This window comes from Protobothrops mucrosquamatus, unplaced genomic scaffold, assembly GCF_001527695.2.
Source record: "Protobothrops mucrosquamatus isolate PMUCROS unplaced genomic scaffold, P.Mucros_1.0 scaffold663, whole genome shotgun sequence".
Taxonomy (NCBI): Eukaryota; Metazoa; Chordata; class Lepidosauria; order Squamata; family Viperidae; genus Protobothrops; species Protobothrops mucrosquamatus.
In genome coordinates this window covers 99,147-122,362 of record NW_015386951.1, presented here as the reverse complement: position 1 = coordinate 122,362, position 23,216 = coordinate 99,147, and the positions used below count along the sequence as shown (strand labels likewise).

At 42.7% G+C, this 23,216-nt stretch overlaps 1 protein-coding gene across 1 annotated transcript in view; it reads left to right on the top strand.

Annotated features, from left to right (window-relative positions):
• SIM1 (SIM bHLH transcription factor 1) overlaps positions 1 to 23,216 on the top strand; it is a 69,764-nt gene that overhangs the window by 6,915 nt on the left and 39,633 nt on the right. Inside the window, exons 2-3 of the mRNA XM_015818007.1 lie at positions 21,080 to 21,162; positions 22,764 to 22,853. Coding sequence (XP_015673493.1) covers positions 21,080 to 21,162; positions 22,764 to 22,853 — 173 coding nt within the window. The remainder of the gene's footprint in view (positions 1 to 21,079; positions 21,163 to 22,763; positions 22,854 to 23,216) is intronic.

The window sequence follows — 23,216 nt, the reverse complement described above, 5'->3', positions numbered from 1 at the left end:
GAGGAAGGCCTCCACCTCGGCAGGAACATCACCGAAGCCAAATCGCTCCCTAAAACTAGAGGCCGTCGGTTCCTCCGAAGGGAACCTTGACTTTCCTGGAGCAGATGCCAACCTGGGCACGCCTGCAGAAAGCGGGCAAGGAAGGGTGGGTGGGTGAGTCGGTGCAATCTAGCCAGGGGAGGAATAAAGGCGGAGGGCGGCCCCGATTGTGCCGGTGTGGCGAGCAAAGCCCGGGCAGGCAAGAGAGGTGAACCGCTTCCCTTTTTTTTTTCCCCTGCCCGGTCCTGGGACTCAAACGGCGGCGCCCAGAATTGTTTTCCACCCTTCTGTAAATGAAGATCAGCGCGCCTTCTAATAAAAGAAGCAATAGTAACAACAACACAAGAGTCCGCTAGGCTGACACTCCTCGGGAGCGCCGAGAGACACGGCAGAATAAAGAAGTTATTCGCGCGATTGCTTTTGAGAGGGTTTTTTTTTTTAAAAGAAAGAAATAAAAAGCTCAATTTATGGTGAAATAACCACTCCCGAAACTCCTTTCCTTGCGATTTTCGACGAATATAAAACCGAGTTCCAATTTAAGTCAAGGGACGCGGCGATTGGATTTCTGGGCTTGACTTGTTTTGTTGTTTGTTTTTTTTTGTTGCAGTTGTGGTGCTCTCTTCCCCCTGATGCTAATTATTTCTAGTCCAGAAAGAATAAAAACTTTGGCCCGTGTCGTTCCGTCGTTTCTGAAAACAAATAATGAAACAGGCGGCTGACATCGCGTTTAATTACTGTTTTCTTTCAAGGAGAAATAAAATTGCGCTAGACGGTCATTCGATTCCTGAAGTAACCGACCGGGGTGGCTTATTTCAACGGCACAATCTGCTCGGAAATAAATCTCAGATAAGAATTTCTTTTCTGAAATTAATCGATGAAAGTGGCTTAGATTTTCCCCCGCTTAAAGGCAGGGTTATTTTCAGAGACAGAAGAAAAGGGGGAAGCAGCAACCTTTGTTTCCCACGTGGGTGATTGACCCTTGTTTTTCTTGCTGCTCAGAGAAAAGGGGTCGAGTCTTGGGTTTCCGTGTTTATTTTCTTACAGACGTTTTTCTCATTTAAGCTAACCTTTGTTTAATTCCAGTTTTGATCTGGACTTGAAATGTGAAATGCAGAACGAAAGCCCTGGCATAACCGCTACAGAAGTAAGATTTATGGCAGAGGAAAACAGAGATTCATACTGGTTGGCAAAGGGTGCTGGTGTGTAGGGGGAGACTGCGCCTGTCTTTTGCCAGAATGAGCTTTTAAAATTATAATTATATTCACAATCAAGGTAGCAGATCGTAGGCCTTATGAAAAAAAACCTACGTGCTGATATAATGCCTTTGCTTCTGTTTCTCCCCTTGACACGTCTTTTCCTTTGTTGCTGTTTGCATGGAAAAAAAAATATCTGACTAGTCAAAGCATTTTACAGCCCAATAAAACCTGTAAACCCGGTAAAATACGATTCTGCTCTCTCATAGACAACCCACGATTCTACTAACAGCAGTCTTTTATTTGGAAAAAGCTGCTTTTTCACAAACAACCTGCTTCTGTTCTTCTTTTCACCAGGCTTGGTAAAAAAAACCATGCTGCTCCACAGATTTCTTCAGAAGAAAAATGAAACTGCACAATTTGTATAATTATTGATCCCTAAAAAGTAAATTACTCTTTTATAGATCCTAACTAATCGCTTACAATTAGAATGGTAATAAATATTTTGTGATTTAATTGGTCGCTTAAATAATTTACAGTTGTTTGTTGTTTTTTTTGGGGGGGGGAGGAAATGGCAGTTGTTTTCTACCAGAGCAGCCAGGTCCTGTGAGAACTGGGTAAGAATCTGAATTGCAGGACAGGGAGTGAACAGGAGGGGCATTTGGTTTGGCAACCCCCACTTTCAAAGTGGTGGGGACTTTGCTTTATTTATTTATTTATTTATTTATTTATTTATTTATTTATTTATTTAAAAACCCTTTCCTCCCCCCCCCCCCCAAAGGCCACTGTTCATTTATGGATGCGAAGGCTATTTTTGAACTAAAGTAAAAACACATTTAATTAAGCAAACAACCAAAAAGGATCAATTGCACGGCATAAGGCTTGCTTGGGAGATTAATGTTCATTTCAGTCCAGATCTGGCTGCTTCACCTAGGGTTTAAAGACACCCTTCTCCTCCATCTGTTTTTTTTTTCCTGCCCACAGTTCAGCAGAGGTAGATGCCTGAAAACCAGGGATGCCCACAGAAAGTCAAGATGGTGGCTACACGCACATAAAACATAGGCAGAACTGCCATTTTTGATCATCCTGGGGGGCAGACAGACACTCCTGCTGAGGGTGCTTGTGATCTCATATTCTCACATCAAACCAACAGAGCCCCTCCTCTGAAAGGAAAGAAAGGGGCACTGGGGGGGTGTTGAGATTTGGTCCTAGACCTAGAGGGCTGGGGTCCAGGGCATCTGTAAGAGGTGGCAAGTGACATCAATGGGCAAATGAAAAGAGTGAGGCCCGTTTACTTACTCTGGATATGAAGCCTTTGGAACTTGTGCCAGATGTCTGTAGGTTGTGCATCAGAAGTGGGTTGGGTTTTAGGGACTTTATGGAAGGGAGCCACACTGGGGGAGTTTTTCCAGTTGAATCAATTCACTTTGTTCAAAAACATGTCACCAATTTCTCTTCCTTCACCTGGGAAGAATGAAATCCTCGTGGGTGGAATAAGAATTAAGAGGAAAGGCCAGCCAGAGGGAGGGTTTTCTCATTAGCAATCTATAGCATCACCCAGCCCTCGTCCTGGCAATATAAACCATGTCTGCATTAATGATAGATTGCCAAGGCAATGACTGGACCACACTATAAATCTGGTGTGGAAATCCTCCGATTGCCTACCAGGTCTTTAAAAGGAAAGCTTCCATGGTTCCAGGCTGAAAGGACTGCACAGAAGCAGCCTAACAACCAGGTTCTCTCAGTGGGCTATGAAATCACCTGACTGGAGGGGAATAGGCTGGATAAAAGGTGTGGGCCTCTGGCCGGAGATAACTCCATCCCTTTCCCTTGTCACCTGTTCAGAAAAGTGAATAGTATCAGGTGGTGTCAATCAGGTGGCGATTGTCCCAAAATGGGTCTTTCCAGTCTTTAATTGAGGAAGGTGGAATATCTTAGAGTCACAGAGTGCTTTTGTCTGTTTTCCTCAATATCATCCAAAATCTTCAGGCATACTAACAAGTAGGACCCCGTGGAATGGCCTGGTATTCATAGAATCTCTTCAGTAAAAGTCCTCCAGTTCTCTGCAATCAATACACCCAGAGTAGTTTTAAACATTTTAGAACTACTGGACAAAGATAGGCTAGCTCTCTGCGAAATTGTTTAAACCCTTGAAAGTCCCACCTCTGATCTTCACTGATGCCTTATGGACTACAAAAGAATCCCTCTGGATGAGCAGAAGCCAGTCTTTCTTTTTAGAAGAACAAGCAGATCCTGACCTCAGCAGGAGATTAGACTAGTTGACCTCTAAGGTCCCTTCCAAATCTATAATTTGGGAAGTAGGTACTAAACCTGAGCCAAAGAGTTCAGAAGGCTGTGTTAAAGACCTTTTATAGGACTGAGGACTGAATCCTATATGAAAGGAAACTTTGTTGTTATTGGTTGCGAAGTCAAAGTGTGTCTGACCCATCACGACCCCATGGACAATGTTCCTCCAGGTCTTCCTGTCCTCTACCATCTTCTGGAGTCCATTTAAGCTCACTCCTACTGCTTCAGTGACTCCCTCCAGCCACCTCATTCTCTGTCATCCCCTTCTTCTTCTATTGACCTCAATCTTTCCCAGCATTAGGCTCTTCTCCAGTGAGCCCTCCCTTCTCATTAGGTGGCCAAAGTATTTGAGTTTCAATTTCAGGATCTGGCAGTGGTCCGTCTCCAATGTTAGCACATTTTATAAATGATAACAGTCTTCAGAAAATTGAAGAGGTGTCCCATAAAGGTGTAAGTGGATTTTCTAGTGTCCCAGAAGGCAGGGCCAGAAAACAGGGCTTAAAACTACAAGGGGAAAAGTCAGGAAGTGCTTCTTGAACATATGGGACATTCAGGTGAATGGCTTCCATTCACCATTCCAGGGGAATCAGCTGCCAAACAAAATGAGTTCTTTTTTGTTGAAGTCATTAAACAGTGGCTGGATGGTCATCCATCAAAGATGCTCCAGAGGATGCTGCATCTAGCAAGGTGCAGACTAGATGACCTCTAAGATTTCTTCCAACTCTGCTTCTATGATCAGGCCATTTCTGCTCTTGCAATTCTCCAACCTATTTATGAACATATTAAGTCTGCCTATTATTGAGCAATCAGTACATAGGACTGGCTGCTTCTACAAGACCTGGTGAACCAGGAATGGGAGAGAAGGATGGTTTACCCTGTGAATCCTTCTATAAACAACATTCCAGCTGAGAAAAATAAAATCAAGGCTGACCTTCCAGATTTTTCTGAGCTTGTTTAATTCCCAGGCACTAGCAGATTTTTGCGTCAGCTAGAAGTGGGTGAGCCTGGTTGAAAGCCTCCAGTGGGTTAGTGGACTCACATGGAAAGGAACCAAGAGCGAAGCTGTCACTTGAGCTCTTTAGCTGAGATCACCTGAAATGGTGGTGAAATTCCATCTTCTTCAGTCAAAGAATTGTGATAGCAGTTGTGTGATTGGCAGGAGAAGCAACGGCACTATTTCAGAATTCACACTGAGTCAAGGATCAGATCAAGGGAGAAACTTTAGCTGCAGCTAAATCTGTGGGAGGTTATCTTTAGTTATACAATAGGAGGCATATCCATAATCAATGAACTCAATAGAAGAGGTTTGTTTCTCACTGAAGTGCCACAGTTTCCCATCAGACTTGCCCAATTAGTATTGTCCCCTCTTCTTTTTTCTAAGAGGAAACCTTCTCTGCCTACATAAAAGTTGGGTCTCTTCTTCTTCCTTGATATTAAAAGCCATCTAGCTGAAGATAAGTTTTGTTAGGATTGGATGAGAATCTGAATGGGTAGCTACAGTCTCTATCATTCTTGGCAACCAATCCTAAACACTGAAGAGGCTGAAGTCGCACATCATACTAACCCAAACCTTATTTAACTATAAATTATTAAATAAACCACCACTGACTTGATTCACATATGCCCGGCCAAAATCAAACCATATTACCCATGTTGTGTGAATTCAGCTCAGGATCACTTCTAAGACCTTTAACAGGTATATAAAAAAAATCCAGGATACAAACACATAAATACTGTAGTTTAAGGGGAAGTTTTCAAAGAAAATATTTGTTGAATAATTTCTGCTTGAAGTGACAGATTGATGACCGTGAATAGCAATTCCAGTTGTGCCCAGCCTTCTCAGCAGCCTTAGGGCTTTCTGTTAAACTCACATTTCATATGCTTGACTGCAAAAGTCTGTGGCTGGCCTCAAAAGAAAAATGACCCATCCTCCATGGCTTCTTTCCAGATGGGTTTCAAAGACATTACCATGATGATTTGGAATTCTGGGAGTTGTAGTCTCCTCACATACAGAGGGGACCTTCTTGGGGAGGACTGAGGTATGGAAGCATTTCTCAATCTCAACAACTTTAAGTTGTATGGCATTCAAGATGAGGTGAGCACATCTTGAAATTGCTGGGGTTGAGAAACACTGCGGTACAGGATAATTTAGATTAGAAGCTTTTTTGTGGCTAGAGTCTATCTTTGTTTTAATTTATGCTGACCAAATTCTCTAAGAACTAGATACACGGATAGCATTCTACTACTCCAAGAATCTGTAATGCTGATTATAGATAAGTACAATTGGATGAAATCAATGCAGGAGAATCCAACTGAAGACAAAAATTTAGGAACATGCAAGAGAGAAGACAGAAGATCCTACTGTCATGGGGAGATCTGCAAAATCTCTGGCTGAGTTAGGACTGCAGACTAGATTGAAACCAGTTAGCTGGTTGGTACAGTACTTCAAGGTCTCATGGGATGTCTCCCCATCAGCTGAAGAAAGAAAAGGATTGGAAATTCATCTGTCTGCATACACGAGGTAGCCTTCCTCCATGCTGGCTGTTCCTGAAGCATCTTTTGAAAGATGCCCTAGCACTTTGAGCAAAAAGCACTATAGAAATGGAAAAGAAGGAGCTGATCTCTAAAATGCCCTAAATACCTAAGACTCAAGGGCCATTCCTCTTTAAATTAATTTGGTCATAGCTGCTTACCCTTTAAATGTTAACTCCTGCAAGTGCTTGGGTGTTCTCCTCCCTCTGATTTATTATTTTTTAACATTGAAATTGTTCTACTTTTGTATAAAACAACTCTTGAAAAGGCTGATTCTAGATCAACAGCCCCATCCTTTGGGTCCTTTCAAAGCTGTTTTTTTCTTCCAGGCCTCCTGTGAAAGAAGGGGAGACAAACAAAGAGACAGCCACTAAGCCTTCAGAACTGCTTTCCTATTAGTTTATTGGAGAACTGTGTCCTCAAGGCATGCTTCACTGTGATTTATTTACCCACAATTTTATCAATTAACCTTATTTTCTGGCTTCTTTAGATACCCCAAACCATAAAGGCCTATAGGAGCTAAGCTCATATAGCTAGGCTAAAAAGTGGGGACAGCCCTTCTTGCAGTGGATGCATTGCAGGAAAGATGACTGTCCATTTCCAAGTATTCTGTGCCTACTATTTACTGAAACCAGGGGGATTTCATTCAGTCATGCTAAGCTACCATTGCTTCAACTGCAATTTATTGAGTAAACCACAACAGCTCTACTGCTCAATTCGCATCACACACTGAGCCCAAGGCAAACAAATTACATTAGGGCTTAGTGTGTTGTGTCAGCCAGGGCAATGTATCCAGGACCTGATTAAAGTCTATCTTAAAGAGGGAAACTGGACTTAATTTGGATTGGTATGGAACTTTAGGCTAACCAATACAACTGAAGCAACCATTAGGGCTGCAGTCCTTAATCTTCTTACATAGGAATAAGTTCCATAGAATTTATCACCTCTCTTGAGTAGATATAAAAATACACTAATAGAAATACTATTAAAGGAATAACTAAGAATATGCAACTACAGTTCCAGAATTTTATTCTTTATATGCTGGAGTTGACAAATGCCAACCCTGACAATATACCTACCTTACAGAATTTGACATAGCGATAAATCCTGAGTTATTTTGTTTTTGTCCTGCCACCAAAGAGAATGGTGTCCAAAGAAGTATTATTTAATAGTAAACTAGATCTACAGAGCGCTCATTATTGCTTTTCCTCCACTCTTTCCCTCAATCTCTAATATTACAATACTTTTCATCAAAGTATTTACTTATTCTTTGATTGTTAAGCTTACAAAGATTAAGAAAAAGAATGTTTTCCCAGACTGTAATGTGTTCTGCAACTATATATAGTGTGCTTATTTCTGTACTATCAGTAACCCTTTCTTATAGTAGAAAGTACCTATTACAGTTAAGGAAACACTTTTGCTTCTGCTGGTAAATACTCACATTTTTGTAGTAAAACTACACCAGGGGGCAAACACTGGAGTAAAATCAATCCTATCCCTCCTTTTTACCAGGGTGGCTTCCTCTTAAATGAAATCTTGCATATTGATTTAAGGAGGGTGGAATTAGAATGATTTTTAAAAAAACACTGAAGGCCTGAAAAATGTTAATTGCCAACTCCATTCAGGAGGAAGAAAGTCATCTATGGTATCAAAAAAAGCAGGACTCTGGTAGAACTTTTTTTTAGATTAAAATGTTATTAAAAGGCTTTAAGCTTTTGTGAAGCTTCTGAAAAGGTGGTACCAAAATATTTCTGATCTTTCTTTTGGTACTAGCTCTGGCTGGCCCAATGCATCCAAGATACAAGATTTGAGGGAGAGTATATTTATTATGGGCTGTAGCTGAATTAACCACATCTATTCTATGGACACAGAGCCATAGCCACCTTAAGATCACTCTGGGAAAGATTTGGTCCACTTTTCATTTAGTATGAGAGTTTCCTAGCAGCTTTTATTGAGATAACTCAAAGTTCAGTTGGGGGGGGGGATCTTGTGGATTACTTGTGGATGATAGCTTTTGTGGTTAAGCAAAATCACTTGTGTGAAATGTCGTGAAAATATCCCTGCAGGAGACACCAAGGTATTTCTGAGTTTTTACTCATTAGCAGTGTCCACATGATCCATTCCTCACTACAGCATATTGATAAAAAGATATGGGACATTCAGGTGAATGGCTTCCATTCCCCATTCCAGGGGAATCAGCTGCCAAACAAAATGAGTTCTTTTTTTGTTAAAGTCATTAAACAGTGGCTGGATGGTCAGAAATGGGATTGTTCAGATGGCAATGTTCATTCTCTCGCTAACCAGTGCCTCATCTTCCTGGGGGCCTATATTTTCAGGCTGGTGTCTGGTCAACGTCTGTTCAGCGGGACATTCCACCAGCTGGTGAATGCAGAGAGGGTGCAGCTACACCTTGGCAAGGGTTCAAATCTCCATTTCTGATCCCTTTTGAACAGGTCGCCCACTTTCGCCTCTCCCCCCCCCCCCAAAAAAAGAAAAAAAACTACTGAAGGGAAATATTTTGACAATATTTTGAAGCAGTAGCATGAGAATCCGTTCGTTTGTTTTCCGGAATCAGAAAGATCGGGCAAGATAAGGCCATCCCAGGGCGGGAGGAGGAGGAGGAGTGGTCGTGACTGATTGCCCCTAAAACGAAAGACAAGCCGGGGCTCCATCCAGTTATTCGACGGCAGCCAGACCTGAGGAAAGCCCGGCCTTCAGCCCTGGGACTGCGCGCGCAGGACCACGTGGCCCAGTGCGACGTCCGAGCTTCGGAGCTAATCGAGGTTAGGATTGCGGGGAAAAATGTGTTGAATCCGGCGCTACGGCCGGCCGAGAGAGTTGAAAGATCGAGGCTTGCCCAGCGGGAGAGCGTCGCTTGCCAGCCACCGGTAGCGCGGGGGAGCTGTTAGTGCAGTGTTTCTCAACCTTGACCATTTTAAGGCATGTGGACTTCAACTCCCAGAATTCCACAGCCAGCGTTGCTGGCTGTGGAATTCTGGGAGTTGAAGTCCACATGCCTTAAAATGGTCAAGGTTGAGAAACGCTGTGTTAGTGGCTGCTCGTCCCGCCTGCCTTGTTAACGCGGCCGCCGACGGGCTGAGGTCCCTTGGAGTGGATCTCTTCCGCCTCATTTGCTTGCTAATTGGGTTCTTGTTTTAGCAATGGAAATCTCGTTTTCCGGGAAGAAACAACGGCTCCGTAGCCAGGCCGAGAAAATAATCCGAGGCTTTGGGCGGGGGCGGAGGCAAGCGAGCCTTTGGAAGGAAAGCAGCCACAGGCGTCTCTTTAGATCCGGAATAGATAGATCTGTAGCCTTCCCTCCATCCCGGCCTTTATGTAAATGTAATAAGCGAGCGAGACGTGAAAAGATTTTTTTTCCGGAAAAAAAAGACAACTCAAGACAAGACAACAAAACAAACAACATCCCCCCCCCTTTTAAAAAATCCGAAAAAGAAAGATAATGTAGCACAGCTTGGAAATTTTCTAAAAGAGATTAAATTTTGCTTCTGCTACTACTTCTTTTTTTTTTTTTTAATTAGCCTGGAAAATTCTCCTTCAGATTATAAATCCCGGAGTGACTCTTTTTTTCTGTTTCTCTTTTCTCCATCTCTGGGGTTCTCCAAATTACAAGAGAAATCTTAAGATTACTGTAAGGTTAGTTTGTATGGCCCCCATTCCTCCCCCTTAAAAGACAATTAGAGGGTTTATTTTAAAAAATGGTATGGTAGGTCATGTGTAAAAAGGAAAGGAAAGCATTGGTAAAGTAAAGCTTTAAAAAAAATCTTTAACAAAAATCCTTGATAAACAAGCTTTTAAAAAGGAAAATAAAGCAGAAGATATTGGAGCCAGGAATTCTACTCGCAGTGACAGGATAGTAACTTTTATTTCGTTTAATCTACTACTACTCAGTAAATCTGGATACATTGGAATTAAATCTTATTCCATAGATTTGTACACACACCTTCATTTGCTTGGAGATGTGCGTTTACCATCATTTGCAATGGGTAAAGCATGCCTGCTCAGAAGAAAACTACTAAATTCAGAGATGCATAATCCAGTTAAGGAAAATGGCATAAGATTACTTGAAAAATTTTATACACTTTTTAAAAATCTCATCTGGATCAAAAAATGGGAGTTATTCCAAGCATTCTGATGAAGATTACAATATGTGATAATTTACTTCAGAGTAAATGTCCACTACCTTGTTTCCAAATAAAACAAGGCTGCTGTTGGGCGCAACCAATCAGATCCACAAGTGTAAGGTTCAAACTATTTATTGTATTCTGCCTATAGTACAGGAATCTCCCAGACTGCTTGCCTTTAGAAACAAATAAGGTTTCATGGAGCTTGGGGGTGGTAGTTGGGGGAGAGGTGTCAGTCCTGGGTCTTTTGCAGCTATGCAATGATTCAAAGCTAATTCCTCCTCCCTATCTGGCTAGGTATTTTCCAACAGCTGTGATCTAACCATACTTGATATTGGCTGAATCCTCCTATACTAGAGTTACTTCTGAGTAGGCAAGTATAATAGTTGTATGCACAGAACAAGTTCGTCTGCCCATCCATATTTGGCCTCCTTTGAGAAAGTAATCTTTAAAACTGTGCAGCTAAGTAGTTGTATAGCAAGATGAGACTCACTCAGGCCAGACTGAAGTACTGTATTTAAACATATCTAAAATATTTTTCTTTTCCAGAAGATGAATTCAAAAGGGTTGATTGGTGCATTTCTGGCAAAATTCCTGTCCAGATTTTCAAGTAGTTTGGGAAAGAAATGACTGCAAAAACAATGGGGTTATTTCTTATTATTTGGCTTTGTGATGTGTCACTTGTGAACATGAAAGCATTAGTTCACTAGAGCATTCTTCAACTTAAGGTCTCCCAGAAATATTAGACTACAATTCTCATCTCCCTCTTAGCCAAGGGGGTGGGTGGTGGGTGAAAGCTGAGGTTTCACCCATATGCAGTCAATTTAGAAAATATTAACTTGACCTGATTAGGTAGGAAGGAAAATGGCATCTCTAGTAGGAAAAAAATAGTCCAACTGCAAAAACACAACTGTCAGAGTTAATTTCTGCCCCAAAGTTAACCTGTAAATGTAGATGGCTATTCAACCTGTAAATGCAGGTGGCTATTCATTAACCTATGCAGGTAGGGGTCAATTTCTCCTTTTTCAGGGGCCTAAGGAAAAAGCCCACACAATTCCAATCTTGGGAGCACTTCTGTCTTTGGATTAATCAACAACTGACAAAAGCTTCCAGGGCAGTGTAGAATAGAAGTCCCTGGATAATCCACATCCTGCTAAAATATCAGGGAGCAATGACTTTCAAAACATACTAAGCCTTAATGTGGATTTCCTGTTTACAGTTTAGCATGTTCTCTGAACCCAGCTAAGGATGGTTTAGCCAATAAACCATTCAAGAAAATCATGCCTTAGTGCACTATGTGATTATAGCCCAGGTATATGTCCATCTGGACCTAAAGTCAAGCTACAAAGGAAAAGGGGTGTTCATATATCACACCATAATGTAGTTTGTTTGCTTTTGGCTTGGGCTGTTGTACATGCCCATTTATTTTGGTTTGTAAATCACAGCTTAGAGGTTAGCATTATGTATGTCTGGTTATTTGGCAAACTATGAATAAAGCAAGCTATGGCTTAGTATGTCATGTGAACTCATCCCATGGTCTGACTTTTTTACATCAGTGATTTACAGCATCACCTAGTCTTTGGCGTGATGATTCAAAGTTTTTGTTTACTAGCATACTGCACCAATGAGGCTTTGTGTCAACTCCAAACCATAGCTGAAGCAGTATAACTTTGCGTTTATCTAATCTGAGGTTGTGTTGATTTCCATTTTCTCTGATGTGAGATTTAACTGTTTGCGTCATTTCTGGTACTTCAGCAGTGATCATCCTGATGGAACAGGGAGGACTAAGAGCTATCCAATTCCTATTGATCATGTCTTAATAGCAGCATATATGGCCACTGCACCTTCTCCTTTGCCATTTTGGTCTCTGCTGCCTAGAGTGAATTATTGAATGGCTTCAATTACAAGATCCCTAGTGAAAGCAATAGATCTCTCCATCAAAGAATTGCTTTGAAGCAGTAACTTACAAAGACCAACAATCAGACAACTTGCAAGATGGCATGGGGGAATTTATTTATTTTGTTTTCCAGATGACAGTTAAACTTTCACAGTACAGGAGAGAGTGGTGGAAGAGAGTGAAAGAGAGTGAGCGCTGATTTACAGACTCCTATTGCCCCATCCCACCCACTGGGTTAAGGAGTGTAATTGATGGTTGGTTTTCCTATCTGACATATGGGAGTAGGAATTATAGGAGGAAGAGAAACTCATTTACAAATAGGTGCATTTTAATTGGCCCTGTATTAAATTTTCATGATACCCATACACTGGCTGTGTTATTGAAGCAGAATTGAGATAAATGATAGTGGCATATGTTTGTGCTGCCTCCTAAACAGAAGAAAAGCACATTAAAGAGGATACTAAAACTGCCCACAGTAAGACAGGATCCCTACTAGTGACTTAAGCATTGTCTACCATCATTGTAATGAAGACAGATTTATACTGCCACAACAATGACTGGGTAATGTTAGAAGATGCTATAAAGTCATTAGTAGGACATCAAATTATGACAATCCTGTCACCCTGTAGCAATATATTACTTCTCAATATTTCTGCATCATAGCTGGTTCACTCTTCAATATTAAAAAAAAAAGTCAGCAGACAGTGAGTGCCATTTGATATAAATAGGCAGAGAACGAATTGATTTGTTTTTCTTCCCAGCATTTTTCCCCATAATGCAGGGTCCACTTATTTGTTGTTGTTGATGATCAACTGAGTGTTGATCCCTTGGTTGTGACAAGAATTGACTGATTGTGTCATGGTCTGATAGAGAGTGACTCACCCAAAATCACCCAGCTGGCTTCCATGCTTAAGGTGGGACTAGAACTCACCGTCTCCTGGTTTCCAGCCTGTTGCCTTAACCACTAGACCAAACTGGTTCTCTGAGAATAAGTTGACATTATAAACATTATGATTGGGAAGATCATGGTCTTGACAATATATATCTTTGTTGTCACTGTGATGACTCTGCCCTTCAAAATATTATCTAAATATTTACCTTCCTATGCTCAAAAATTGACAGGGATGGATGGTTGCTAGTTAAGAGAAACACTATAATCATTTTAGACAATATTTTGAAGGGCAGAGACATCACTGTGAAAACAAACGTACATATTGTCAAGTTCAAGGTCTTCCCATTCATAATGTTTACAATGGTGAAAGCTGGAGTATCATAAAAATGGAATTAAGAAAAAAAATATGTTTTTGGATTCCAGTGCTGGAGAAAATAGTTGAGAATGTCATGAACCACGAAAAGAACGAATTGTTCAGTACAAATTGAAATGAAACCAGACTGTTCTTTGGAAGCATAATACTAAAGCTAAAGCTGAAATATTTTGAACATGTAATGTGAAGGCAAGAATCATTGGATAGGACACTAATGCTTAGAAATAATTGGAGACAATTGAAAGTGGCTTATAGAAGGCATATATGACACAAATTTGAGTTTTTAAGAACTCAAAGAAGCAGTTAACTGCCAGACAGACCAGACAAAATTGTAGCCATAAGATTATAGTAGAAGTGTCACAGCTTTGGCTATGGCAAACAAAGCCCATCTTCATTAGCAATAGTGTGCCTCAGCCATGACTACATCATGCTATAAGATGGTATAAATCACTCTTGTGGAAAAGATGTTATAAATCACTCTGTGAGTTCAGCCATAGCAATAAATAAGGGTGCTTTATCATTCTGTTTGGAAAAGTTAGGGTGTGATTCAAGGTATGCTGAGAATCACCCAAAGATCTAGTTATGAGCTATGGACATAGTTTCTGTATATCTCTGCTGTATATGGTTTCACTCATCTTCCAAGGATCACAAAAAATAAGCTTAACTGAGACAGAAGCAGGGCCCAGAGGGAGACCAAAACAAGCATTTGGTCCAGGTCTCAAGGTTGGAAGAAAGTCAAATTTAGACTCTTGTGTTTGTTTGTTTTTGATAAATGTATATGCTGATTTCTCTAAACGAGTTCAAGGCAACTTTAAGTAGAAATTTCCATTTTAAATCCCAGTGCCTCCTTCTTATTTCACCTTTGTTTTTTTAATGTGTCATTTTTAGCAAAAGCTTGAAGTAGTCCAGATATTCTGAATCTCTGATAGAGCAAAATCAAAGAATTCCCTTTGAGGAAACCTTAGCCAAATTGGCAACCTTGTATTTGGCTTTCAGAAAGGTAAATGCTCCTGGACTTAGCGCTCTAGTCCTCATGACTAGCTAAGCCACAATGTGATATATTTGATTTTTGCTTAAGGTGTTCTACATACTAATCCACCATGATTGCAACTTTTTATTGTGGCTTGACTCAGCATAATAGATGAGGCTGATCATGGTTTATTTAGCAGTGATTTAGATCAACATGGGACACAAGTCAGTGAGGCTAATTTCCTGCAATCCACAAAAGTAATTTCTTGAGAATATTATCCAATAACTTTGACTCCTAGATGTCTGGATACATATAAGACATACCAATAACATACCTGCATTCTATTGGATTTTCCCAGACAAGAAGCATCTTTCCTTCTCATTGTTACAAATCACGCTTAGACATCTTCCAATAGAAATGGAACTGTAGGAATTTTGCTGATTTCTTGTTTGTGAACTCAGGACACCTATTTAAACTCAGACACACTGAGTTTCCCACATGCAGGTCCTACTTTCAAGGGATAGAATATCTAGCTAGAGCTGGAGAAGACCTCTGTTTGAAACATTAGAAAAAAGTTACTGGTAAGTTGTGCAAAGATCCTGAACCCCAAGCAGTTAATCACAATTTAGCCTACTGTTCTGGGTAATCCTAGCCTCTATGTTACAGTGTGTTATGTGAAGAAAGTATGGAGTAAGGCACAGATGATTATTTGGGATTTATTCACTTACTTTTTTTTAATCTGCTAATGGCCTTTTCTTCATAGCTGACTCATACTATAGTACTAATTACTGGCCTTTCAACTGGAAGAAAAATATGTCCACATAAATTATGCCCTTCTTATAACTGGTTCCTATTTTGTGATAGTCATGAGGTAGATTGACACTGACCTTACCTGGCAATTGCAAGTCAAATGAAGGAAAGAGATAGATTTCTCAATCACTCTAATCTGGGACACCTACAATGGCAGATTAGGCATCTGTTGAGCTTCCTGACTAACAGGTTGTGGGTACAAGATGAAGTGGGAGGGACTTGTGTTCTTCACATTCTCTCCTCTGGTTTGTTTGGCTATTTCTGAGCAAGGCTATAACACTCTTCTGAAAGAGAACTAATCCTATGGTCAAAATGACAGATCCCAGGCATAGAGGGGCTCTACTCTAGGAATAAACAAGGAAAGAACGCCAAAGACAACTATTGAATAGTTGTTGCTATTGAGCTGTTGACTAGTGCTGCAAAGGAGCAAAGGTGCTGGGAGTGAGTGACCGATACATTCATTTCTGATCTTATGGCTGGCAAACCAGGAAGTACGGGTGGAAAGCCATGGAGAATACATACAGACTTCTGATTTACACAACTTACACAATTGTGATTAGCTTAACAACATGGTGCTCAGTGCCACCAAAGCTGGAACGAACTAAGTAAGTAACTGTGATGCATTGCATAAAGAGTTGAATTGTAGACCCTGTAACTTGAATGAGTCTGGTTCTGGGAGAGTTGGCTGATCAGGGAGACAATTTTTAGAGGCTTTTGCAGGTCTTCAGACACAACAACAACAGCAACAACAACAACATGGCTATGTGAAACCTCTTGTCAGCAGAAGAGGAAAACTTGTAATGAATACAGTGAAGACAGAACTGGCCACATGCAGCTACAGAACCCACCTCTCCCAATTAATCTTTTGGGAAGCAGAAGAGACCACATCCCTGTTAAAAAAGCAAGCCTATCATTCTTACAAAAGTGCACTAGACCCATGTTTGTAAAGAGCTTGCATAAGATCAGACAAGCACTGGCAGATGCCTCTGAGGATGTCAGAATGCTCCTGCAGCTCTACCACGAGGGTTTCCAGTTTCCAGGGGATTGAGGCACTTGCAGCAACTTAAAGAGGTACTGAACAGACAAATGGTAGTTGAAGCATGCCAGATCATATCCTTTGTGAGAATGTGTCAGGATAAGAGAGAAAGCGCAAGCTTAAAAAAGTACAGCAGCTCCTTACTTCAGGTTTCAGACTTCAGATTGCCTCCGTCATAAGATGGAGATGAGACAAAGGCAGGGATGATGGGGTTGGCAGGAAAGAGATTGGCAAGGCATGTCCATACTGTGGTTAGGGGCAAGTGTGGAAGGAAGACCTCAATCTTTGTTTCTTACGTTCACCTGCTTTGTTTCTAAGGCATCCAAAGTAACATACTTTGCCCTTCAATTCTGTGTTAGCCTTCTTCACACCAATCCTGTGAGATAGGTGAGACTCAGCTAAAGTGTCTCGAATTCCCCACAATGCTTTATGGCTCCAGAGGGGGGGGGCTCTGTTCAATATTTCAACCAGTATGTCATGTTTTCCTGTCCTTCCCTGCCTGATAAATGGAAAGTGCTAATGGACATCTAGTACTAAAGTGATTCATCCTGCTTTCCTGTCTGGCATATGTCAAGTCATAAAATGTACCCATTGTTTTAGGTCTGTTCTTAATCTAATTTCTGCTGTTTCAAGGTTTTTTCTGGGGGGAAAGGAGGATGAATCAACCCAGTGGGAACATCATCTAGAAATGGTCAAAAACAAAGCTTTTTTTTCTAGGCTTTAGCAAGTTCTGTATGGGATCTAACACCAGCATTTGGAGACCATTTAAGAAGGCATGGTTGATTTAAGAAGCCTTGATTGCACAGCTCAGTCCAGGATTTTAAAACGTTTATTCCCTAAGCTGATTATCATGTTGGGATGCTAGATAATAATCATGGATCATGAGGTGAAGAGCAGAATTCTGTCCATGCTGACTAAAAAGTGAGCTCCGCTGACTGACTGCCAGGAAAATGGATGCAGGACTGCAAACCGAAACTTACTTTTAGGGGGGGGGTCTGCAAGATACCTCAGATCCAAATTCATTGGGATGAACAGGATTGCAGATTAGGCTGTTCTGAAGGGACTGTAGAGCAAACTCATCCCACACTGGTACCTGAGAAAGTGGATGGAGGAGCAGAAGCAGGAATATTCCTGGAGCATAGATTTTAAAAAGTCAAGAGGGTGACTGCGACAGTCTGAACAAAGTTGATAAGTATTAAAAAAGAGGGCAAAATTTCGATCACACACTTTTTAAAATCTTTGCTGACCCCCTCCAGTAAAGATATGCAAGGTGGAGGAGAAAGTTATACACAGAATTGGTATGTTTCAGAAATGTATACGTATGTATGTATGTATGTATGTATGTATGTATGTATGTATGTATGTATGTATGTATGTATGTATGTATGTAGAGGAAGTTTTTCAGACAGACCGGTCTGATTGATTACACCTTGACATTTTAACTGCTATACTGCAGTTTTACTTTTTACAATATCTTTTGCCTTGCAGCCCAACTAGGGGCTTTGTCAGAAAAAGAAATTTGTATGTATGTATGTATGTATGTATGTATGTATGTATGTATGTATGTATGTATGTATGAATGTATGCATGCATGCATGCATGCATGTATATATAAAATTTGCTGCTCATGTCTTATCCAAGGCCTTTGGGAGGCTTACAATATATTTTCCAAGGTGGAGCCTTTCCTATATCTTTATGAATAGCGAGACAACGCTAGAGCAGTATTTTAAACCCCCATATTCTAGACTTCAGAATCTCAGAGAAAGAAATGAGGGGAGAAAGAGTAGCCGCCAACGGTGGAGACGCCGCACATGGGTGAGGGTGGGTGAGAAGAGGGAACCGAAGGTGGCAGCTGATAGGAATGTCCGGCCTTCGCCCAGAGAGATCGAGTAGCGTCGGTAGAAAGGAAAGCGCAAGTCTTGTGTGCGAGTCCGGACGACGTGGCGCGGCTTTCAAGAAAATGAAGGCGAGGCGCCGACGGAAGAGGCGGAGGCGGTGAAAGGAGGCGTGGCGAAGCGGGGGTTGCTGGCTCCTTGTCCAGGCCTGTCCTAGGCGCCGTTGGTTTTTAATTTCCCTCTTCCCCGCCATGTTCACGAAACATAGCCATTTCCTCCATTCATTTCTCCTTTGCCCTGGTCCCCTAGTAGTAAAATTAGCCTTTTTGTCTTTGGGAAACGGTCCTGTTGATTGAAGTTGCTTCGGAGTCAAGTTACATTACGTTGTCTCTCACTCCTTCGGTTAAAGTCGATCAGTAGAAAAGGCATCGCACAAAACGTCACCTTTGGTTTCCCACCCCCGCGTTTTTCCTACAGGGGCGAAGAAACGAGACCACCTGAGGGGGCCGATGCCACAGAAGGGTGTCTGACTGGCCTAGCTGTGGATACTGCAAGATGGAGCCATTTTTGTTTGTGAATTATTCATGAGTTAGGGCAGGGGTAGGCAACCTCGGCTCTTTTATGACTCATGGACTTCAACTCCCAGAATTCCTGAGTCAGCAGAGCTGACTCAGGAATTCTGGGAGTTGAAGTCCATGAGTCATAAAAGAGCCGAGGTTGCCTACCCCTGAGTTAGGGGGCAATTAGAGAAGGGAACGGGTAAAAATAAAGGGTCCTCTTTCTTTTTAATTGAGTGACAGGTCCCTGCAGTTTTCTCTATCTTGCCATTGCCTGCTTCCTCGGGTTGAGAGAAAGTGTCTGGATCAAGGTCACCTAACTGGCTTTGGGCCTAAAGCTGGACTAGAACTCACCGTCTCCTAGTTTCTAGCCAGGCGTCTTATCACTACACCCAAGTAACTCTTGCATTGTATTGGGTGCGGTGGAATTGGGGAACTTGCTAACCTGGTGAGTCGAAAGGACTCCCCCACCCCACCCCCACCAGCCAGATGGACTAGTTCTAAAGATGCTGGGTTGAGTTTTTGCACCACATATAAACAGATTGAAAATAATTGTTAACAAAAAGTAGTATTTTTATTTCTTGCCCCACCGCAACTCCAGCTGAAATAACCAATTTGATTCATGGAAAGAGGTCAGACAAAAATCACTGGCCATTTTAGGGGCTTCCAAGGCCACAAAGTTTGATACCCATAGCACCAAAGCTGGGATTCTTGCGTGGCGCTAGGCAAAGACCAAAACAAATGCTAATCCGGCAGGGTTCGCACGACACAAGGACCCGCTGAAAGGAGGTTGGGCTGAACTGTGGGAACGGAGCCAACGGCTTTGTTGAGATGTGACCCCCTTCTGCTGTCAGCTCACAAAGGAAACTAAAAATAAATAATTGCGGGGGGGGGGGCGCTGGATGAGAAGGCGCGATCGTACAGGAAAGACTATCCAGCTTATTTGTGGCGGTGTGTGTGTGTGTGTGTGTGTGTGTTCAGAGCCGAAGAATTATTTTTCCTGGATCCGAGAGAGAACCCCTTTAGGATCTGATGCAAAAAGAACGGAATGCTACTTAGGGACGCTACTTAGGGAAATCGCTGGGCAGCTCTTCGAAGTTTAGAGACAAGGAATCAGCAACGCGTTTACGCGGGCTCAGTGACTTACCGAGCCGATCCTGGCTGGCATTGCCTGGGCTTAAAAACTGAACAAGGTGGGACTAACGACGGTAGAATATCTTAGGTGTTAGCCCCACTGGGAAGCCACTAGATACCCCCAGAAGAAAGTAATGACACCCGGCCTCCTTAATTATTCGTGAATTCCCCAGGAGCCCCACTCAGCGAAGAAGTCCCCCCCTGCCCCCCTCTCCCGAATAAAGTTCTGCCAAGCAACGGGCCTTACTATGGAGGAAGATTTTTTTTATTATTATTTAAAGTACCGGAGGAAGATTTTTTTTTATTATTATTTAAAGTACCTTTCTTATTGTCAGCATCTTATTGCTTATTGCTCCGTCCTCACTACTCGACTGGGCGGCCGAATTCCCCCGGAGTTTGAACGCGAAAGCTGGGGATTTGTTAGGGTTTCTTCGCGTTTAAACGGAAGACTTTGCTGCGGACCAGTGGTGCTTTGTAGGGTCGCCACGGCTTGTTTGCTACAGTTTCGGCCGTCCTAATTCTGGGAGGCCGAAGGATTTGGTTCGAGATAAGCGGGCGGGAAGGACTTCAGGGCTCAAATGACCATGTCGCCGTTTCGATTCTCTGAAATATTAATTAATTCTAGTCTATGGAGGGAAATTACTCTTCGATCTTGGGTTTATTGAGTAAACGATACAGTAACGGTGCAATAAACTGCCTCAGTTTCAAGGCAGAGGTTTGGATGGGACTATCTATCGGCTCTTTTGTAGACCGACGGAGTAGAAGGATTGCAGTTTTAACCGGATGACATACACCGGAAACGCTATTTCCCCAAGCCCATAAACGGGAAGGACGACAATTCCCATCGGCCCCAGCTACCGTTCTCTCTGGGGATGACAGAAGTCGCCTGTTCAGTCCTTTCGGGTCCTCTAATTTAAAAAAACACTCTCATAAATTACGAGACCAGGAGACCTGTGACGCCTAGAAGATGAAAGCGTTTATTGGCACATCGGTTGCCGAGGATTACGGTTCTCCTTCTCAGGGGCAGTCCTGAGAGAGGAATACCACAAAGATACGCTCAGTAGTAATGGGGAGGGAGGGAGAGGGGGAGAGAGAGAGAGAGAGAGAGTGACAGAGAGAGAGGGAGGGAGAGAGAGAGAGAGAGAGAGAGAGGGAGGATTCATGCTACAATTTTTTTTCCCTGTTCTTTGAGCGGTAAAATACAGTCCCTGGAAAAATAAAAATGCTGATAGCATTCTTGTGATTCCCTTCTCTGCCAATCCGGCCCTTGGTGTTTAGGGTCCGTCAAAGGAGGAAAACAACCTTGGATTCCCTCTCCCTCCCCCTCTCTCTTTTTATTTTTGGCGCGTTTTGTCTCGACAGGACTCGGGGAGGCCTGGGGCCACTCAAGTCGATCCAGCCCTCTGGACAACGTCGGTCGCGAGCTGGGATCCCACCTGCTTCAGGTAGGAATGCAACGGGCGGGCGAGCGGCTCTTTCCTGCCAGGCTTCAGGGTGCGTGGGAGCAGGCCTCGAAGGACAGACTTTTTTTTTTTTAGCAACGAAGGAGCAGTGACTTGAGCTGGAGGATTTCATAAACTTAAGACAAGTGGGGTCAGTTCGGCCCGGTAAGGTTTCAGGTGGCTTCATGTAAGTAACTGGGAAGCTGGGAAAGTTGCGGTACTTTTCCAACCGTGTTGGCTTCAACTCCCACCGTTTCCTACCGTTGTGGCTTTTCTGAACCATGGTCGTTAAAGCCCAATCCATCTGGAGAGCATCCGCTGGCAAAACAGCTCCGGCTGGACGGAACTCCTACCGTGTAAATAATGTTTATGCGTTTTATAAAACGTGCTTACGTCCCAACACCATCACGGCTTCAGAAGACACACACATGGACTCCAGAAAGCCCCGAGAAATGAAAGATCCGTAGACCAAGGATTAGTTATTCACATGGGGGCATGAAGAACATAGTGCCCTAAGGCAGGGGTAGGCAACCTGGGCTCTTTTATGACTCGTGGACTTCAACTCCCAGAATTCCTGAGCCAGCGATGCTGGCTCAGGAATTCTGAGAGTTGAAGTTCACGAGTTATAAAAGAGCCCAGGTTGCCTACCTCTGCCCTAAGGCATAGGAGGCTCTTTTTTTTGGTATTGTCTGATTGGGTAAAAATCTTAGATGGAATGGTGAGGTATACATTTAATTGTTAAAAGAGGAAAAAAAGCCACCTTACTCCCATGAAGTAAGTTTGATGGCGTCAAGATATTTTGGACTTTAATCTCGATCGTTCCCACGCATGACGAAGTTGGGGTAGGGAATAATGGAAGCTACGGACAATTCAGACAGAAGGGGAGCCTGGCTGTGAAAGACTAGTACCATTGCAGCCCTTTCCCTCGGAAGCAAGGGCTACAATTGCCGCCTCGGTGATTAGGATAGAATAGAGCTGGAAGGGACCTTGGAGGTCTTCTAGTCTTTCCTGGGCCTCTTCTTTGGACGCCCTTAGTTGGCCACCCAACCGTCCTTGCCGTGCTTTAAAGCAAATCCCATTTCCATTATGCGGGTTGCTACATTTTGTCTCGCGCTCGCTCTCCCGGTTCAGTCGCGTCCGGTTCTCAGAGACTGTCTGGAAAAGTCCCTGTAGTTTTCTTGGCAAGGTTTTTCAGAAGTGTTTTGCCCTTGCCTCCTTCTTAGGGCTGAGAGAAAGTGACTAGCTCAAGCTTACCCAGATGGCTTCGTGCCTTAGGCGGGACTAGAACTCGCAGTCTCCCGGTTTCTAGACTAATGGCTTAACCACTTCCAAAGCCATTCCACATTTGCAATTTTTAGCACCATCCAGCCACTGCCGGGGGGGGGGGGGGAGACACGACGAACATAGATAGCTTTTATACGTCCACACAGATTGGCCGGCGGGGGAGGATGGGGGGCGCTAAGGTCTGAAATCGCCAGGCAGGAAATGGTCAAAAGTGGAGCCTGCAGTTCTCCACTTCTTGTTAGAGGGCAATCCCGCAGAACCAGGAGAAAGACTTTATGCGGTCGGAGAAAAGTTGATCTTTGCTCTCTTCTTTCTTTCAGACTTTGGACGGTTTCATTTTTGTGGTAGCTCCTGATGGCAAGATCATGTATATCTCGGAGACCGCCTCGGTGCACTTGGGTTTATCGCAGGTACGGTAATGATCCCAGTGGAATCGACCTCAACAGAGGCGAGCTTTTTTATTATTATTTTTTTGCAGCATTGAAAATTAGGTTGAACAGCGTTTTGGAGTTCCTCCTTTTTTCCCTTTTAAATGCTCCGTCTTGAACATTTCGTGGTCAAATCAATGTGAAATCCAACGTGCAGATCCCCAGGGACCCCTCCCTGGAGAGACCCCCCCATTAAAAACATAGCCCCTCCCATTAAAAACATAGCCATTCGGTGTTTTAAAGAGATAGAGTGGTTTTTGTTAAATGATCTTGCCTTTAGTTAAATGGACTTGTCTTCTGAAAGTCTTTCCTGGGACAACTGCGTTTTGTGAATGCCTTGAATCC